The sequence below is a fragment of the Miscanthus floridulus genome, chromosome 3 (genome assembly GCF_019320115.1).
Source record: "Miscanthus floridulus cultivar M001 chromosome 3, ASM1932011v1, whole genome shotgun sequence".
In the NCBI taxonomy this organism is placed as follows: domain Eukaryota; kingdom Viridiplantae; phylum Streptophyta; class Magnoliopsida; order Poales; family Poaceae; genus Miscanthus; species Miscanthus floridulus.
Genome location: NC_089582.1, coordinates 60,745,885 through 60,766,237, shown reverse-complemented (window position 1 = coordinate 60,766,237; position 20,353 = coordinate 60,745,885). Strand labels below are relative to the sequence as shown.

The 20,353-nt window shown below is 47.5% G+C and overlaps 2 protein-coding genes and 1 pseudogene across 2 annotated transcripts; 1 reads left to right on the top strand and 2 right to left on the bottom strand.

Moving 5' to 3' along the window:
* Positions 1-608: 608 nt before the first annotated feature.
* LOC136543803 (uncharacterized) lies at positions 609-2,178 on the bottom strand (annotated as a pseudogene).
* Positions 2,179-2,294: 116 nt separating this feature from the next.
* LOC136545838 (disease resistance protein RGA5-like) lies at positions 2,295-7,237 on the top strand. Its single transcript, XM_066537816.1, has 2 exons — positions 2,295-3,067; positions 5,233-7,237. The coding sequence occupies exons 1-2, from the start codon at positions 2,295-2,297 to the stop codon at positions 7,235-7,237; spliced, it is 2,778 nt and encodes a 925-aa protein (XP_066393913.1).
* Positions 7,238-8,473: 1,236 nt separating this feature from the next.
* LOC136541718 (ultraviolet-B receptor UVR8-like) lies at positions 8,474-13,201 on the bottom strand. Its single transcript, XM_066533769.1, has 6 exons — positions 12,185-13,201; positions 10,851-11,060; positions 10,645-10,755; positions 9,486-9,854; positions 9,293-9,400; positions 8,474-9,068 (listed from the first exon to the last, which is right to left on the bottom strand). The coding sequence occupies exons 1-6, from the start codon at positions 12,494-12,496 to the stop codon at positions 8,727-8,729; spliced, it is 1,452 nt and encodes a 483-aa protein (XP_066389866.1). The 5' UTR covers positions 12,497-13,201; the 3' UTR covers positions 8,474-8,726.
* Between the last annotated feature and the right edge of the window lie 7,152 nt (positions 13,202-20,353).

Genomic DNA, 20,353 nt, shown 5'->3' with positions numbered 1-20,353 from the left:
CACTGAAGGAAGGGGCTCAGGCTAAGGTCACCCTAAAGGCCACTATACCGGAGATGTCTGGAAAGCACTGTAAAGCAAGCCTCCAAGTTTCAGGTGCATCTACCTCCAAGGTTGTTGTGTTAGCTACAGGACCACCCAAGTAGATTTATCCAAAGGAAGGAAGACCAAGTGCAGCTGATCACAAGGAAGCCACTCCTTCTACCTTACTGTTGGTAGGCCCAAATCCTTGAGCCCATGTCTATGTCTGTGTGTTATCTATGCTATCTGGAACTTCATGTATGTGTCAAATTTTATGAGTCTATGTGTGTGCAACTTGAACTATTGTAATGAACTTAATGTTCTGTGTATCACCAACTATTGTGGTGGATGTGATGTGTGCAGCTCATTCAGTTTGCTTTGCTACATCTAAGCTATACACTATCAAGACACATGTAAGTTATGTTCTACAATGGTCCTGAGCATTTCACTAAAACATGGCCCTGATACACTAAACATCACAGTCTTACTAATATGAACTAGGATATCCTATGAACTATATCTACATATAATACATCAAGGCTAACACCACAATTCAGTTACATCATAGTCCTACTGGTACACACATTCAGTTACATGATCCAAGGCCTCCAGCAAACAGCCACTAATCCTACGCACACAAATAGAGCACCAAACAAGAACTTTCTCTCCTTCTCCAATCTCCCTAGCCTCACCTCTAACTCAACTCGAGATTGAGCTACCAGTTGCAATTCAGCTTGCACAATGGCCACATCTCTCCTAGCTCCAAGAAATATGGCCACACTGTCTTCATTGTGCTTGACAGCACCTTCCAGTTGAGGCTGCAGCCTTTGATTCTCCAGTCTTGCATCTTCCAAACCGTGTTTAGCTACTCCAATTGCATGCTTTTAGTACTTCACTGCATCTCGCAAATCAAGCAGAAGTTGCTTCATGAAACTACTGTTTGGTGGATCCACCCATCTATAAAAGTCACAACCACCATCCTATGAAACAAACCAATAACCAGTAAATCAGAGACACACTCAATCACTGATGCATCTACAGACTATGAATCACGAAGAGAACAACTTACATGAGCCCGTGCACATTTCAGATACCGCAATCCTGGGTTCAAATCACTCCAAGATATGAACCTAGCAGCTTTTGCACCGCATTTGCATAGCACTATTGGGGTATACTCCAATGGTCCTTCACGATAGGGGATGGGTGAGGACGAATCACCATGGGAATCGCCATGGCGATGCCATCGCGATTCTTGGGTCCCCAAACATCAGCTAGATCTGCTTGAGGTCGCCATTTCCGCATGCGATGGAAGCGGTGGAGGACTCCTAGGCGAGGGGCAACTACGGACGTGGAGGCGCCGGAGGAGAGGATGCGGTCGCGGCGCCAACGGCGGCGGCGGTGTCTAGGGTTCGGGGGAGAGAGAGCTGAGCGGGCCAGCTCCTGTTTTGCCCCGCGCGGCCGTCCTACGTGACGGTCAATGCCAGCATGGTGGATCAAAACCAGGCACACATCAGCGCAAACCACCTCAATCGCGCCGAGATGTTAAAACTAAACGGTTTTAAAAGTTCCAGTGCCTGGACCAGACGGTTTTGTAGTTGGGGGTCAAAATTAGACTAACATGATAGTTGAGAGGCCAAAAGTGGACTTAATCCTTATTTATATATTTTGATCTCATGTAATAACCCGTCCTCCTACGAGCAACCAAACAGCTTCTTGGGACAGCCTGGCTTCTGTAAACAGGCAACCAAACACCACACTCTTGCATGCATTGAGCCTGACTACTCCCATGCGAGCCAGGCTGAGTTCATTCGCGTTCCAAACACGCCCTAAAGATCTGATGGAAAGAGGGGAGATACCGAGGCAGTCATGGGTGGGTTATTCTTTCCCTATTCGTTTTGGCCGTTTGACGACTCCGATGCTGCACACTACTCAGCATTGGCCAACGGTGCACGGTGGAATCCATCATAGGGAGGCTCAACGATGGAAACAAGGCATCGTCCTAGCACAGCTGCAGTGTGGAAAGAAAAAAGCATTGAAGCCATCCGTGACTCTTGAAATAAAATAGTCAGTACATCACTCTTTGTCTCCATGTTCATGGAGGCAAGGTACACTGCACTGACTTGCCTCGCTCCATTTCTTAGCTTCAGTCGAAGTTGGCATCACCGGTTGCAGTGCGAGGAGCGGTGTCCAAATCTTCTCCCCTTTCTTAGCTTCACTAGAGCATATACTACTACCTCAAACTCAACTCTTCGTACAGCCACACCAGCAAGGCAGCAATGGAGGTGGCAGTGATGAGCGCCTTCTCAGGGGCAATGGCATCGCTCCTCTCCAAGCTCACCGGCTTGCTGGCGCAGGACTTCAAGCTGGCTAGAAGCGTGAAGGAGGACATCGTCTCCCTGAGAGACGAGATGAGCACCATCAACGCTTCCCTCATGGAGCTGTCTCAGATGGAGGAGCCAATTGACGATCTGCATAGGGAGCTCCGTGGCAAGGTGCGTGAGCTAGCCTACGACATGGAGGACTGCGTGGACATATTCATGCATCGCCTCGGCGACGTTAGTAAGGCCGGGTTTCTTCGCGAGCTCAAGACGCTCAGGGCACGCTGTGAGATCGCCAAGCTGATCAGCGCCCTGAAGGCTCGAGTGGCACAACTGGGCAATCGACACAAGCTGATCATCCAGCTGCCCGAGCATCCTCGCGCCGTGCGCGTCGACCCTCGGATACAGGTGCTCTACCAAGATGCTGCCAACCTTCAAGGCATAGGCGGCCAAAAGGAGAAGATCGTGGAGTTGCTCCAGGACGGGGCACCTCAGCTGAAGGTGGTGTCCATCCTGGGGACCGGAGGGATTGGCAAGACAACTCTTGCCAACCAGGTGTACACTGCCATCAAAGGCAAGTTTGACTACACCGCTTTTGTATCGGTGTCCCGAATACCAGATTTGGCCAAAGTCTTGTCAGATATAATCATACAGTCTAGGTGGTATTCTAGAAGACAAGAAGATGAGAACAAACTCATCAGCGACATCCGTCAACGTCTCTCAAACGAAAGGTACTATTACGCTCTGTTGCTCATACGGCTAGGCTATTCTTTTAACAACAAAGCAAAAGATCTGCATCTGCGTGTTTTTGTACCTACACTAATCCCAGTCTTTTAGAAAAAATCATACTTAATCATATCAGAGAAAAGAAAGATTTGGGGATTTCAACTGCTTAATCAAGCTCATGTATTAACATTTTATTAGAATATGAATAGCCTACAAATTTGTATAGTTTAGAATGAAGAGCCTTAGTAGTTGAAGAGCAATGTAACTCTTTTATAAACTCTAGATCAATCAATCGAACAGCATGGATTATTCCTCTCACATGGTATCAGCTAGGTGACCCCTCTCCTACCCACCCTCCTCCTCTCCCATCGCCCTCCTCTCCTGTAGCCCCATCCATAGCTGACCATGCTCAGGCTGCCGCTGATCTGGCTGCAGCCATCATTGCTCCTCCCCCCCCCCCCCCCCCCCCCCCCTCGTTTAAATCTCCCGCTATAGCTGCTGCTATAGCCAGCTATAGCCTTTTGATGCGGGGTGCCGCTATTTGTGTTCATATACAATTTAGCCGCTATATCCCTCTATAGCCCTCTATAGCCCCACTATTAGCTGTTTTAGATATATACCGCTAAACATCTTAGCCCGCTATTTAAAAGATTGCTCCCCCCTCCACCAGCCGCAAGCCTCGCTTTGGCGCGCGCTACAATCAATATCAAAACCCATATCCCCTTTGCTCTAGAACTTGATCCACCCAACTACTCCACTTAGCGTAAACTATTTCTCACCCTCGTCGACAAGTTCAGTGTGCTATCTCACATCGATGGCACATCGGCGCCTGAAGACCCCGATGCTTCGTGGTTGGCTTGATCTACTCGTTGTCGTCACCTCGCATGATGCGCTTGATCAAGGAGATCGGCGCCACTGCTCACACCATTTGGACCAAGGAGGCCAACCTCTTCCTCGACAACAAGGTGTCTCGCGCCATGACTCTTGAGGCCAAGTTCGGTGCCTTGCCCAGGGTGACTACCGGTGCTTGAGTTCACTCAGCTACTTAAGGACCTCGCTGATGGGCTCGCCGATCTAGAGCAGCCCGTCAACGACTCCACGTTGTTGCTCGCCCTTCTCCGCGGTGTCAACGGACCACTCCGCGGCTGGCCTCCATTCTGAAGATGAAGACTCCGCTGCCCTCGTTCCTCGAGGCCCAGTCGCTGCTCGCCCTGGAGGAGTCTGAACTCCTGTCTTCCACCTCGGCCGCCGTCTTCACCGCACCCAAAGGCGCCCCCGCGCCCCTCGTCCTCCTGCGTCGGCGGCTGTGGCCTTCGCTGCAACTCCAACGCTGTCGGCCCCTCGTCCTCCGTCTCGTCCTTGGGGGCGCGGCAAGGGAAGGGACGGGGTAATAACAACACTTGGCGTGCTCCCCGTCCATGGTTCAACCCGTGGAGCGGCCAATTTCAGATGTGGCCCATGCCGAGCCAAGGTATTCTGGGCGCTCGCTCGGGTGGAGGCCCGTTCTAGCAACAATTTGGTCCACCGCCACCGTTTTCGGGCACTACTCCGGGCGCGGGTAAGGCGCACCTTGTTGTGGCTCCTCATCCCGGCTACCCCTATGGTGCCTACCCCTACGGTCATGGCGTCCACGGTCTCCATGGCGCCCCTAACCCGACAACGTCCGGAACTAGGCCACCCTGGCAAACGTCTTCAACACGATGATGAAGAGCCTTAGTAATTGAAGAGTCATGTAACTCCTTTATAAACTCTTGACCAATCAATGGAACAGAAGGGATTATTCCTCTCACACACTGGACCCACACGCCTGAAACAACATGTGAGAATTGTGAACTGTACATTTATGCAATCTTGTACTCTTATAACGCTAAACCCCACAAGAGATTTCTCTCAACATGCAAGTTAGCCACATCAACAATCCACTAGAACTTACAATTATAGTCAACTAGCACTTGTAATTATGATATGTATCTCTTCATCCAATAACATGCGCTTAGCTATCCACATCGATGTATCAAACCATTAACCAAAATTAATTTAAGATAGTTTCATTCATATAACTATAAATATAAATAGTCTAATTTCTTTTTAAATTATCTGGAATCCCCACAGCGCGCGAGGTATTCTCCCTAGTATATGTGATGAATAATTTCATTTTTTTTTCTGGCAGGTACCTTATTGTTATTGATGATATGTGGACAATAGAAGCATGGAACACTATCAAGTGCTGTTTTGTGGAGAATAATTGTGGTAGTAGGGTTATAACAACTACACGTATTGAGGATACAGCTAAGTCATGCTGTTCAAGCTTCCATGGCTATGTGTACAGGATGGAACCTCTTAATGATGTTGACTCGAGGATATTATTTCACAGAAGGATCTTTCATTCAGAAGATGCTTGTCCGGAACATTTAAAATGTGTTTCTAATGAAATTTTAAAGAAATGTGGAGGGCTGCCATTAGCCATACTTACCATAGGCAGCATTTTGGCAAGTCATCAGGAGGTTGGTTCGACAGAAATCTGGGAGAAGATAATGCATTCCCTTCGGTTCCAGTTGGAAAGAAGCCCGGCTTTTGAATGGCTGAGACATGTGTTTAATCTTGGCTACAATGATTTATCTCTAGAACTCAAGACATGCATGCTATATCTTGGAATTTTCCCAGAAGATCACAAAATAGTTAAGGATGATTTGTTGAGACGATGGATAGCTGAGGGTTTTGTTACTGAAAAGCATGGTGTCATCCAAGAGGAGATTGCAGAGAGTTACTTCAATGAACTAATTAACAGAAATATGATTCAAATAGCCGAGTTCGATGACTGTGGGGAAGTATTTTCTTGTAGACTGCATGATATATTGCTTGACTATATCATACTGAAGTGCACAGAGGAAAACTTCATCACTATAATTGATGGCCAGCATAGCACGAAAGGCCCTTTGGATGTTCGTCGGCTATCCCTTCGTGTCAGAAACTCAGAAAGCAATGACGTTGTGGAGAACATGGCTCTGAGCCAGGCTAGGTCATTTAACTTCTGTGGGCCTACCAAATGGCTGCCTTCTCTGACAAAATTTCGACTCCTGCGAGTTCTAAATCTTGATATCAGTCTTGATATCTATTGTTCCATGGATAGTAGGCGGTACGACATGTCTTGTATTCTCAGTTTGTTCCAACTGAGATACCTGAGAACCAACGGCATTCCCAGTAATGAGAAACTGCTAACACAACTGCGCAAGCTAGAACAACTGAAGACACTGAAGGTAGTCAGAGAAGATGGTAATTTCGTTCTGGATGTTCAGATGTTACCCTCGACGTTGTGGCATCTGATTCTTCCGGATGCTGTGAAGCTGGCAGGTGGGATCAGCCATTTGAGAAACCTCCGTACATTAAGTGAATTTGAAATAAAACTCCATGATGTGGGGAGAATGAAGGAGCTCGGCGAGCTGACCAATCTCAGGGAGCTGAAGCTGTTTCAGCGTTCATATGGTGTGGGAGACACTAGTGAAGTTCTACTCTCTTCCCTCTGCAAACTCGTCAACCTTCGGTCCATAGTCGTCCGCAGAGGACGCCTCAAAGAAGATGTCTTGGCTCGTTGGTCGCCGCCTCCGCGCCATCTCCGCCGTCTACATGTGCTGGAATGCATCTTCTCTACCATCCCAGCTGATTGGATCACCCACCTTCATAACCTCGGCAGCTTGGAAATCCTAGTCCGGTCGCTGCCAAGCGATGGCATTGTCGTTCTCGCCAGGCTCACCTTGCTGGTGCACCTCAAGCTTCACGTCAAGGAGCATATCCCCCGAGAAGGCTTCGTGGTTTTCCACCGCGCGGCGTTCCCAAACCTCAGGGAGATGTGGTTCCGATGGGAGGCGCCTTGCCTTGTGTTCGAGGAGGGGACCATGCCGAGGCTTTGGAGCCTGGTTATAGATTGCTACGCGCAAGGGGCGCGGCAAGCCGATGGTGTGCTTGACGGCATCGAGCACCTTGGTAGCCTCGTGGAGTTTAAGGTACATGTTTACGAGCGCGAGGGCTACATTTCCAGTATGTTGCATTGCGCTGACCGTAAGAGACCACGAGTGGAGGAGCAACGGAGGTGGGACAGGACAAGCCTGAAGGCTGCGCTCAAGGAAGCCATCAGCAAGCATCCGGGAAGCCTTCGCGTTGTCATCGAAACCGTGTAATAAGCTCAAAGCATGATCTAGGGGAGACTGTAAAAGAGGTGCATTTCCCCTCTTGGAGCAAATAGATCAATATATAGTGTTATTAGAAGTAAAGCTATGTATGGATAGAGATAATTGAATCGAAGTGAAACTCTAGAGACAAAGATAGAAATAGAATCTTAGAGGTGAAATAAGATTAGACTTAGACCCAATATAACTTATCTTGTATTCCAGATCTCCTATCATATATACCTATAAATATCTCCTGAGAGTTTAAATACAATCAACATGGAGAGGGGGGAAAAAACATAACCACACCGATTTTTTATACAGAAGAAAATTGGGGAATTCAGTTGCATACCTACTGCAGAACATTTTACTTTCCTAACTGTGGCTGTAAATTCAACTTTGTAATAACCCATGTCGCGGTCAGCATAAACGACTTTTTCTTATGCCTTGTTTAGTTGGCGAAATTTTTGGCGAAATGGTACTGTAGCATTTTCGTTGTTATTTGACAATTAGTGTCCAATCATAGTCTAATTAGGCTTAAAAGATTCGTCTCGTGAATTTCGTCTAAACTGTATAATTAGTTTTATTTTTTATTTATATTTAATGCTTCATGCATGCGTCCAAAGATTCGATGTGACGAGAAATCTTGAAAAAATTTGCAAAATGAAAGGGAACTAAACAGCACCTTAGCTGTTACCGGTGTTTCATGCCATGGAGTCTTGGTAATGGTATCGGTGTTCCTGTTTTCTTTAAAAAATATTCCCTCAGGTCTGATTGCACATGATCATGAAGTCGTAATGCTTCCGCAGTTTGAGCAAACCACGTCCTTCTCTGACAACTGTACCTGAAATGCCATGCCTATTCAGACAAACAAATGTCATGCCAACTCATTCTCATGCGACCTTATTAAAAAAACTCATTCTCATGCAACAGTTACACATCCAGAATAGTCTTGCAGCATGTGCAGGACGTGCATATCATTTGATAGATAATAAGACAGCGCATAAACACATCTTTAATTTCGGCTGCCAACGCAAGCAATTTCCAACAGTATGGCACCATTTTTCAGATAAGAGGTGCACATATAATGATGTGCATAATTGAAAACAGTGATGACGAATTGACGATAATCAAGGTGATAGAGACTAGCAAACTTAGGCAAATAATATAACAAGTTCCAGGGGAGCAAATGCTATTTACTCAACAGTTGTTAGGACAAAACCAAGAAAACATGGAGGGCAAGAAAAAAATACAAACACACCGATAAATTTTATACAGAAGAAAAATGGTGGGTTGAATTATTCGATACATCACACGTTACTAAACTATATGCTTCTTTGGCTACACAACACTGTCCTCCAACCTTGCTCTTCCGTCTTCCCCCCTTCACCCAAATTACTCACAAATCACAAAGTATAAAATACACTTGCCAAGAAGAATTTCAATATAAATACAACATATGCAGGCAACAGTGTCCAAAATGGTGCTCTTGGCCTTGAAGTTAACCACTAGGCGCTGCAATTGGTATGTCTTCCATACTCTTTTGGAACATTATCTCAGTAGGTTTTAAGCACCCACGAATGTACTCCTGCCCAAGTTGTGCTCGTTCATTGTCCCCGAACCCGAATACAATGCCCTTATTTGTAACTGCAACAGTGTGATACAGTCCAGTGCTTATTTGGGAAACGTAGTGATCCTGCAGGCTCTCAAGAACGCGGGGCCTCATTACTTTGTCCGATGATCCTCGGTCAGGAAACCCTAAACTCCCAAAGCCCATCCATCCAAATGCTACGACTGAGCCCTCGTCCGTGAGCACAAAGGTCTTTCTCTTCCTTGCACATACCTAATAAAAATAAGAAAAATATGAAAGGTTTCAGACATGGAACTGATAAGTAACGCATGTGTCAATAGCAAGGGCACTTTAGTTAGACCAAGAAATTTGTATAGATCGTCTTGCTGCATAGAAGAATTGATTTAAACTTGTAAAACAAATAATTTGCAATGCCACTTTTATTTAACAAGCAAAGTGCTTGCTAAATATCTTCCTCGCCAATAAATGGAACAGACCTGCACAGCAACTTGGCCCTTCAAGCTGCTGATCAACTCTGGGCTAGTTTTATCATTCTCATCACCATGACCTAAGGCTCCACAGTATCCTCTGCCCCAAGTATAAACCTGTAAATTCAGACTTTACACTTATGCCTGGAGAGCAATCATTAACAATATATATGTGAATGCGAACAGGACAATATAGACTTACGTATCCTAGTGCATCAAGAGCCACAGCATGCTCATCTCCAGCAGAAACACGGACTACATGAATGTTCCTCCTCTTAAATGATTGGATTGCACGAGGGAGAAGTTCGTCATGCTGATCCCCATGTCCAAGGCAGAAATTAGTGCAAGACCCAAAGGAATGAACTGTTCCATCATCTGTTACAGCAAACGTGTAGCTTGCACCGGCTGCAATCTGCACCACCTGAGTGGGGCCTTCAAACAACTCAATAAGCTTTGGAGTGGCCCTGTCTATGGTGTCACCATGACCAAGTTGGCCATGTGTATTACTTCCACAAGTGTATACTTGTCCATCCCTTGTAAGAATCACAGTAAAACTTAGACCAGTAGCAACCTGTGAAAAGTTAATAAGATAGCATCAGATTCCGAATACTGAATTACAGAGGCAAAATGAAAGATCTTAATGGCTCAGAACAAAATCTAGGCAGCCTAGTGAATAAACAATATATAAAGATGCAATATAGATAAGCGTAGAAATAGATACATATAACACGGTGAATGAGTGTGTTCATTGTTCAATGGAGAGCTGATTTAATAGAAAGTATGAAACTGAACTAGCAGCAAGGATCAAAAGATGAGAATCACTTGCCCCATAAAGAAAAACAGAGAATTAGGTGGTTTGCCGGAACAGTGGCTTGTCTTAAAAATGGCTTGTTCGGCTTCTTTTTTCAGCCGGAACAGTGTTTTTCTCTCACAACAATTCAGCCGGAACAGTGTTTTTCAGCCAGTTTCAGTTAAGTTTCAGACCAGCGAACGGGGCCAAGCAGGGAAGGGATCATTAACATGGATTAAGTCAGTTTTTTAGTACTGACATATATACAGAAAGCTTCACGATGTGAGGCATTTATTGATAAAATCTTCAACATGTGAGTCATACTCATTAACTACAGAATGTGATTTCAACAAGAAATAGAAAAATGGGGATGAGATAAACATGTGCAAATACAATACTCTAGAAATCAATGGAAATCTTCAGAACTAAGTTACAATTTCACACAAAAATTATAAGAGAGTGGCAGGACATATTCAATTTAGAAAATTTTAAGTAGATCAGACTTAGGAACAAGTACAGGAGTATCATTAGAGACAAAACATAAAAGGATGAGAAAGATCTGTGGTCCCACCTGCTTGCAGGGAATCCCTTTAAGAGCTTCTACTTGCATTGGTCGAAATATAGTTCTCCCCACTTCGCCATGACCACAGCATAATGATGAATTATCACCACAGGTGAAAACCTATTTAGACAAAACCCTTCAGAACACCAAGGCAAGGAAAAGTAGTAATACAGCAATAGGCATAACTGGCTTCAATTAAGGAGATCATCAATTACCTCCCCAGACTCCGTAACGAAAGCAGCATGATTGTGTGAAGCAGAGATGTTTATAACACGAGAAAGTGATGGGAACGAAACCCGACTGAATGCCGCACACTGTGTAGTATCTGGGCCATGACCTAGCACACCACACAAGCTGGACCCACAAGAATAGACAGAAGAGTCATGGACCAAAAGTGTGTGATATCTTCCTGTGGCTACTTGCATCTGGAAACATACAGGAGGTTCACATGTATAAGGAAACAATTTGGAAACGACAAAAAAATTGTAGCGGTTTCAATGCCATCCAACATCAGGGAAACTTGTCTCCACACAAGAAGACAACAAGATTTTTCTCATTTGATATTATTATTTTTCTGAAAAAATATGTAACGTGACAATTAGCAGTGAGCTTGAATACTAGTAAACTTGTAGTCTTGTAACGATATTGAATAAGCCACAAGACTCAGTATAATTAAGATAAATAGTATGTCCAAAACGCCACCATGCACTGTACAGAACAAATCCACTCTACCAGGAATTATATGGCAACTATCATTACTATGAGAAGTTATAATCGCATCCCAATGTAAGAAATTAAGGCATAATTTATATTTAAAGTAATTAGGACATTTGTAGCACAATAGCAACTCAATTTACCAGGATTTCACCATCACAAACAATCACTTCCGAACGGTTTCAGATTGTAATTGTGCAGTATATTACAAAGTTAGCATTGTTTGGCACAGGAAAATGCATATCAGCATGTCAATACAGGAACATTAACATGTTAATCAATCTGAGATAAGTTGTAAAATCCCCTCCCAACTCCGAAACAAGAAAATTTGATCTATATTTGCCTAGCAAAAGAATGACTTAAATCTGTTTATAATGACTAACATGTGCTAAATATCCCATTTAAGCCACGCATGGGTGTTCTTATCAAAAAAGGGCGTACCCAGTGCAGAGAGCTCCCGCTCTGTGCGGGGTCTGGGGAAGGGTGTCAGTGGCAAGCCTTACCCTCGCGTGTGCAATGCGAGGAGACCACGACTCGAACCCGGGACCTTCCGGTCACAGGCGGTAAGACTCTACCGCTTGCACCAGGCCCGCCCTTCATGTTTGTTCTTATCAGCTTCAAATTATTAGCTTCTTTTAAAGCTTTAGCACATAAGCCATGCATAATTAAACATGTCTTGGTAATTACAGTATTCCAAAGTGGGCAGAGTCCAGAGTGTGAGGCGAATATTTCTAAAACACAAGATAATCTCATGGCCGTACATACTAGATATGAAGATTGAGTTTTCACTAGGCCTCATAGAGTGAAGTGAAAGGAAGAAAGGAAGGATGCTCACGCTGCCCGATGAGGTCTCGACCGTGCCTGACGACTGCTCGACGGACTGCAGGAGCCTGAGCACCTTCTTCCAGCTTCCCCCGCACCTCTCCAGTAGCTCCCCCCGGGCGGCGGGCCCCATGGCCGCGAACGCGGCCCGCGCGGCGCAGAGCTTGGACGCGGCGTACTCGGCGAGCGGCCTGAGCGCGCGGCAGGTGGCCTCGAGCCTGGCGAGGTCGGCGGCGGCGAGCCCGCCCGAGGTCAGGACCTCTCCGATGAGGTGGCCCGGGAGCTCATCGATGGAGAACGCGCGCGGCGCCTTCTCCCCGGCCATGGATCCACCGCCGGGGCCCGGGTGAGGTGATGATGAAGCCTTGCGTCTCTTGTTGGTCCCGGATCGATCGGAATCATCCAAGGATCCGGCCGCACGGGTCGAAATGGCGCCGGGGTCAGCGGGGAGGGGAGCGGCAGCTGCAGCGGCGGAGGGGGGCTGGCTGGTGTTGGGGACGGAATCAGATCGAGCAGCCGAGAGGGTATCCGGCGCGCAGGCCCAACTTGAGCAGCTCGGAGCGCACCGGTGGCAGGCGGCGGAAGCAGCAAACCCCGATTGGAACAAACCGAAGCGAATCGAGCCGAATCGCGCGAGGGAGGTCGAATTGAGGGAGGAACAGCTCGGCGCACCGAATTCCAGCACCAATCCTGACCTCGGCAGCAGCACCAAGCGTAGGGGCGAATCGAGGCGGGTCGTGGTGGCCGGTGGGGGATTTGAGGCCGGGGAGCGGAGAATCTTTCCCAATCGGGGGATTCCTTGCCCTCTCTTTTTTTTTTTCCTTTCGGAAATCGGCGTGCGTGTATTTGCACGCAATTACACGCGCACAAACAAATACAAATATACGCGAACAAAAGGAGGAAGGAAAAAGGCGAGAGGAAGGAATTTCTGTGCACGGGAAGGAATGGAGAGGAGGAAAAGAGAGGGGCGCGACGCGAGTGATGAGGCGCTGCAGCTGCTGCTGCTGCAAGTCTGCAAGGTGCCGCGGCCCGCGTGCGTGGATCCACCAAGGCTCCAACGCCTTCTCCACCCACCACCCACTAGGCCGCCGGCGCGTGGGGAGCGGGCGTCTCCTGCTTGCGATCACTGAGCCTCTGGGCCCCAGGCGACGTGGGCCCAGCTGTCGGCGACAGGGCTGTGGAGGGGTAGGTTCTGCATGCAACGAACGGGGTGGAGCGCTAGGTCGCTCGCATCGCAGCAGAGGCTGACATGGCGGATCGGGACGCGGCTGGCCCGGACGTCGGTGAACGTATCTGCGTTCGTTTGTGGAGGTGGCTTCGAGACGGAGGAGGAGAAGGACGTGGCGGGAGTGATGATGCCTCGGACGTGGCGGCCACTGTTGCCTCAGGGCGAAAGGTTGTTTGTCGCCTGTCGCGGCGTGAGTGGGGGTTTTGTTTTTCCGGTCCTGGGCGGCCGCCGTCGAATCGTTTCGCCTTTCCGGGAGGAGCAGAGAACCAAGATCTGGCCTGGGCCGCTGGGTACACTGAACTGGCCAAGGAGGGAGCAGCGGCCGGTGTGGCTGGGCTGGCAGCATTAACGGCAACTTTTCCGTTAGGGGTGTACTCAAATTTTGGAAGGTGTATCGAGAGGATGTTGTATGGGATGTTCAGATATTAATAAAAAACAAATTACATAATTCGTCAGTACTCCATGAGACGAACTTTTTAAGCCTAATTAATCCGTCGTCAGCACATATTTACTGTAGCAAAACCTTGTCAAATCATGGCATAATTATGCTCCAAAGATTCGTCTCACAAATTAGTCACAAACTATATAATTAGTTTCGTAATTAATCTATATTTAATACTCCATGCATATATCCAAATATTCGATGAAACAGCGACTAGAATTTAAAAAGGGCGACCAAACACCGCCTTCCCCGGCCGTGTCGTGTCACCTGATGAACGTGTTTTCGGTTCCCGTGCTTAACAGTACGGAGTACAATGCGAACTGATGTCACAGCGTGGCTAGTCTGTTGTAGTACATCTCGATCTCGTGCGCCCCCATGCGCGTGATGTAACGGTGATCTAGTGGACCACGGCGTCGTCTTTTGACACTGGCATATCAAGAACTGGCTTTTCTTTTCGTTAATTTGGATAAAGTTGTTAGGTACACGTACTTTATATGTATCAGAAACGGCAAAACTCTTCTAGCCTCAAAGCAGACCGCCGTCGAATCGTTAATTTGGATAAAGTTGTTAGCAACTTTGCGGCAGGAGCCCAAGCCCTTAAAGTACATGCATAAAACAGAGGTGGTCAGTTTAGTGCATATCACATACGACTTCCCTCAACACAACTTCAATATTGAATTTGTCGTCATTGAACATTCTCTGTTGTGACACCGACAGAATTAGGCCATGAAAAACAACGCTTCCGTACCAGTATGTTGCAATCCTCTTTCAGGGTACTACTACTACCACCGACATCGCCACTCTTTCTTTCTGTTCCCTGCCGAACAAAAGGTCCCCAAACATCGCTAAACCTAGTATGCATATAAATTTTAGAGCTCTTTTGGATTATAGGATTTTTTAAGGAATTTTGGAGAAATATTGTTTGTAAAGGCAAATTTCCTATCCTATGCACGAAGTTCGAGGACCTTCATTTGTTTTTCTTGTGCCAATCAAACAACCTTTTACCCAACTTTCCTATATTTTACAATCCTCTGTTTTACACATGCATTATCATATTTCTATGTTTTTCAATTTGTACCTTTAACTTGTCTTATTCTTACGATTTGTTTTTCGATATGCTTGTAACAATGATTTATGTTTTTCTTTGTTTTTTTTTGTAGTGTTGCATGCAAAACCAGGAAAAGTCAAATTAATAGGTGAACTTATGATCGGAAGTAATGAACTGGTCCAGCAGTTGTCGACGAAATATGGTCGGCAGTCTACCTAGGGGTATGCCCAAGATAATAGATTGTCGGCAGATAGATGCGCAAGCCACAAACAAGACGGTGACGCAAGACAGACACGAGGTTTTATCCAGGTTCGGCCGCTAAGAAGGCGTAATACCTACATCCTGCGTCTGATTGTATTGCTGTATGTCAATGAGAGATGTTTTTTAGAGGGGTCCCTTGCCCGCCTTATATAGTCCGGGTGACAGGGTTACAGATCTGGAAACTAATCCTAGTCAGTTACAATTGCCATAGGTGACCGGATAAGGATTCCTATTCTAACCGACTAAGATCTTGCTTGATCGCCAAATCTGTCTTGACTCCTTGCGCGGGACTCCGAACAGGTTGGTCGAGCCGCGCGTCGTCTTTTGGTGGACCGAACCCACTGATCTGGGCCGGCCCAATCTTAGCCGTAAGGGTATAGGGGTTAATACCCCCACAGCTAGTCCCCGAGCACCATGTATTATGCTGCGACACGCTATTTTAACCTTCTCCGAATAGTAAAGCTTGAGTCCTTGACATTTCTAACCACCGTTGTCGCCGGAGAAGTAGGTTGTCCGAAGAATGTATGGTGCTCTTAAGAAAAAAGAAAAAGATTTTTATCTTGTGAAGTGTGCCCACTTGTATTTCTGAAAAGAAATGTAAGTGAATCTTGAAACGTAGCATCCTTGATCATCAGAGGCGTAGGGGTCAAAAAACAAACACATTCACCGCAAGGTGAAGTGTGCCCACTTAGTCCCCGAGCCTGGTAGTAGGTGATGTAGGCACGTGGTGCCAGGGTCTAAAAAGAATTCTCAGTTAAGTTGAGAACCCAATCGTCGTACAGGCGATACGAGATGCACCGGCAAGTGCATTGTACCGATGTAGTCCCCGGACTTGCTGAAAGGCAAAGTATGAGCCTTGTAGCAAGGTCTAAACAAATGTCTCTCAACTGTATGTGAGTACAAATCACATGTAGCCGAGGAGAACGATCTCCGAGCAGTGGTCAGGACAGTTCTCGAGCACGATAGTAATCCGTTTAATCAGTCAAAGCATTAGGGTCGATTAAACAAACACATTCACCGCAAGGTGAAGTGTGCCCACTTAGTCCCCGAGCCTGGTAGTAGGTGACGTAGGCACGTGGTGCTAGGGTCTAAAAAGAATTCCCAATTAAGTTGAGAACCCAATCGTCGTACAGGCGATACGAGATGCACCGGTAGGTGCATCGTACCGATGTAGTCCCCGGGCTTGCTGGAAGGCAAAGTATGAGCCTTGTAGCAAGGTCTAAACAAATGTCTCTCAACTATATGTGAGTATAAATCACATGTAGCCGAGGAGAACGATCTTTGAGTAGTGGTCGGGATAGTTTCCGAGCACGATAGTAATCCCCGAGCACGGTAGTGGTCGTAGCAGTCCCCGAGCATGGTAGTGGTCTGGGCAGTCCCGAGCACGACAGTGATCTAGACAGTCCCTGAGCACGGCAGTGGTCTGGGCAGTCCCCGAGCACGGCAGTGGTCTGGGCAATCCCCGAGCACGACAGTGGTCTGGGCAGTTCTTGAGCACAAGACATGCAGCGAAAAAACGAACGCCGCTTGTACTATTATTTGGTGTATTTATTTATCTTCTTATTCTGTCAAGTCCAATCATGCACGTCTGGTCAAAAAGCAGACAGGTATAGCACGTCATACTGTCTTCTTGCCCTCTCTAGCAAATAGTCGCTTGGCACCTGTAAAGAGGTGCGTTAGTGTGGGCCCTCTCATACTAGCAATGAAGAGGCGCGTACACTGGTAATAAAGGGGCACGTTTATTGGCATAGATCTCGAGGTTGTGAAAACAACCGTCTACGGCGTGTGCGCACGTCTCCCAAGAATCTCGGGCAGACAAAACGATGGAACTCTTGATTATTTATAATATAGAACTGGTAAGTTATTTTTTACCGATCCCCATTATCCCTCGCCGCCGCAGCCTTCTTCCTCCTCTTGCCAAACCCTATTCCTTCGAAATCATCACCAATCACTCCTCCACCGTATCCACCCCTTTAGCAAGGACAGATTAATGGCGAAGAGGGACGCCCAGAAGAAAGCCGGAGTCATGTCGAAGGAGTGGTGGAAGTCAAGGAGCAATGAGCAGACCATCGAAGACCTCGTCACCATGGGAGTGCTCCACAACAAGGCACTCGCGGGATGGCGCACGCCAGAAGGAGAAAGCTACCCTGATCCACAACCAGGTGAGATTGTGGTTTTCGAGGATTTCTTCAAGCGGCATTTTGGGGTTCCAATGCACCCTTTCCTTCAGGGGCTCTGTTTGTATTACGAGATTAGGATTTGCAATCTGCATCCCAACTCGATTCTTCTCGTCTCCACCTTCATCCATCTTTGCGAAGCATATGGTGGCTTCCAGCCCCATTTTGACATCTTTCGCCATCTGTTCTATCTGCGAAAGAAAGGGAGCAGCGGCTCGAAGATAGCCGGAGGCATATACCTCAATCTGCGTGATGGGATGAAGGCCCAGTACTTGCACTACCCTTGAAACACATCACTGGACGAATGGTACAAGAAATGGTTCTACATCCACGAAGAGCCAAACACGATCACCCTATGCGACGTGGGGTTCATTCCGGAGAAGAAGAACAGCTGGTCGAAGAAGCCTGAGCACTTGGAACAAATCGTAGAACTGCTCGGGATGATCCCATGGGGGAAACTAGATGGTCCAAGCATGGTCGGGAACTTCATCAGTCAAAGGATCCAGCCCTGCTAGAGGAGGGTACATCCGGGCTACGAATACCAGGGCAGCGCAGATCCAACGAGGACTAGGAAAGAGGCGCTTGACAAGATAGAAATCAAAGCTAGGATTGGAGAGCTATTCAACTTAGCTGATCCGAATTATGTCAGGTTAAGCGACATCGAGCATGCCTTTAAGCTGGCCCGACCTCCCCCAAAGGTAGATTATGCTTCCTTGTACCTGTAGAGTTATGCTATAACAGAAATTGACTGTGTTGTCGCCTTTATATTTCCCAGAGTAATGGTCGTGACAGGGCAGCAGTGTTCGTGTCTCCACCCCATGGTGTGGATTGGCCGCAAGTTGCCAGCCCAACCGCCCAGACCAGTGCCAGGGCCAAAGACATCGACTGGGCCATACTTGGGGTTGGGGAGGAGGCAACGGCCAGGGCTGCTGGCAAGTGGCCGACGGCCAGCAAACGTCGTTAGGCCATCTTCCCACTATCAGATGATGAAATAGAGGATGCAGACATCTTCTGACTCGTCCCTCGAAAGAGGAGGAGACAACTGGAGTCGACGGAGCAAGGTGGCTCATCTGTGCCAGCAGGGATCGCATCACCGACCACTGCAACGCAGAAGACAAGCGGCAAAGGGGTTGAGCAGCAAGCCCTGGCATCGGTACTGGTCATGGAAAAAGACCCAGTGGCACTCGTCGAGCACATAGAGCAAGCACGGTCAAAGAGATGCTCCTTCGCCACCTCATTCCGTGCTTCCAAGCTGTAAGTATTTGCAACCTTGATGTAAGCTTACAATTTGTATTGGATATTATTGTCTTTTGAACTCATCTCTGATATATTAGGTCGGCATCCACCGAAAATCCTGACCAGCTAGCCAGGTGCGGCATGGCTTCGCCAGCAATGGCAAAGAGAACTGCCCAGCAGCCGGCTATGGAGGAAACTATAGAAGAAAATCCACCGGAACCTCAGCAAACAAGAGGCTAGACGACAGTCCCTGAGCAGTTGGTTGAGAAGAGAGCCGAGCCAAGTACAAGTGCTCTGAGCACTAACCCTGCTGAGGGGGATACTTCGGCGCCAAGTGGACCAGATCAAGCCGAGGAGCAGCAGCCGGAGGTGGCACAGGGCACGCTTTCCGATGCCATGGCTCGTGGGAAAGCCATAGTGGTCACAGAGACTACAAACTCCAGACCAGCGCTGCTTCCTGAACAAGAGGCCGAAGAGGACGAAGTAGAAGAAATCATGGGCCATCCCCAAGACAAACGACAACATGTATATATGTCGCGCTGGTAGAACAACCAGTGGGTTATGCATGAGGAAATCCCAGAGGTCTAAGAGACCCTGAAAGTTGAACGAGCGGCAAAACGTCTAGTGACAGAAGTCCAGGTGTGTTTGGCTTGACCACTTGATCCTGCTATCCAGTCGAATTGTCTGACTTAGCTTTTTTTGCATGCAGGACTTGATGAAGACCGCAAGGTACTAGAAAAAGTGCTTCGACCAGATCGAAGGAATCACAGCAAGCAATAGGGAACTAGTGGCCAAGGTGGAACGCTTGCGCCACCAACTTGAAGCCGCCGACTAGGAGAGGATGGAGCAAGAGGCATAGAACCAGAACCTGGTCGTCTAGCTCAGTAACAAAGAGTAGGAAAAAACAAGTAAGTTGTCATTTTATCACAACAAATGCATGACATGTTTTTTTGCATAGTTGGTAGTAACGGCTGTAGTGCAGGTTTAGAAGCCGAAGTAGTACATCTCCAAGGGGAGAATAGCCGTGTGGCCACAGAGTGTGGTCGCCTGAAGGAGGACAACAAAAAACTGGCGCGGGACCAGTCTCAACTCTAAGACCGCACAACTAAGATGAAGGAGGAACTAAAAAGTAAGTGTTCCAGACCACCTTACTCATTCTGTTGGTCGCCTTATCCTGTTGTGGCATAACATTTTAATATCTTGTGCATGTTATAGTTTTAAAAGTCAATGCCAAGAAGCATCTAGAAGCTATGATGAAAGATCGTGACGGCTGGAAGGCGTGATGCCTAGAGATCACCGAGGATCGGGGCACATGGAAGAACCGGTGCCAGGAGGTGGCAACTGGCATTTTACCCGTCCTCGACCTTATCGACCCGGTGCTTACAAAGGAAGTGCCAAGGACACCGTAGCTCAGACTGGTCGAGAGATGCCGAAAGGCATGGGAATGGTTCCAAGAGTTCATGAAGGAGGCGGGTGAGTACACAGGTGCACATGTGCTAAGCATGGTGTGTGCCCACTACCCCTTGATCGATCTCAAGCACCTAGAGGCTGGGTACCTGAAGGAGGTAGACCCAGACAAGGCTGAGGAGCTTTGGATGACCTAGCTGGACCTGTCATCAAAGATAATTGGCGACATTAACCTGTGTGGAGGTGGGACAGCACCTGTACAGGGTACACCATCGACAAGCCAGCTGGAAACGCCATCCATTGCGAGCCAACCAACGAAACCTGCGGTCTCGACTAGCCAAGCATCAGCGGGGCCATCCCCTTCAGCTCGACCAGTACAAGAG

Excerpts from the sequence above, each read along its gene's own strand:
- LOC136545838 (XM_066537816.1), top strand. The coding sequence starts at position 2,295 with ATGGAGGTGGCAGTGATGAGCGCCTTCTCAGGGGCAATGGCATCGCTC. Across the intron at positions 3,068-5,232 it reads CAACGTCTCTCAAACGAAAG|GTACCTTATTGTTATTGATG; the intron begins GTACTATTACGC and ends TTTTTCTGGCAG.
- LOC136541718 (XM_066533769.1), bottom strand. The coding sequence starts at position 12,496 with ATGGCCGGGGAGAAGGCGCCGCGCGCGTTCTCCATCGATGAGCTCCCG. Across the intron at positions 11,061-12,184 it reads TCGAGACCTCATCGGGCAGC|ATGCAAGTAGCCACAGGAAG; the intron begins GTGAGCATCCTT and ends GTATGTTTCCAG. Across the intron at positions 9,069-9,292 it reads AGGGCCAAGTTGCTGTGCAG|GTATGTGCAAGGAAGAGAAA; the intron begins GTCTGTTCCATT and ends TATTTTTATTAG.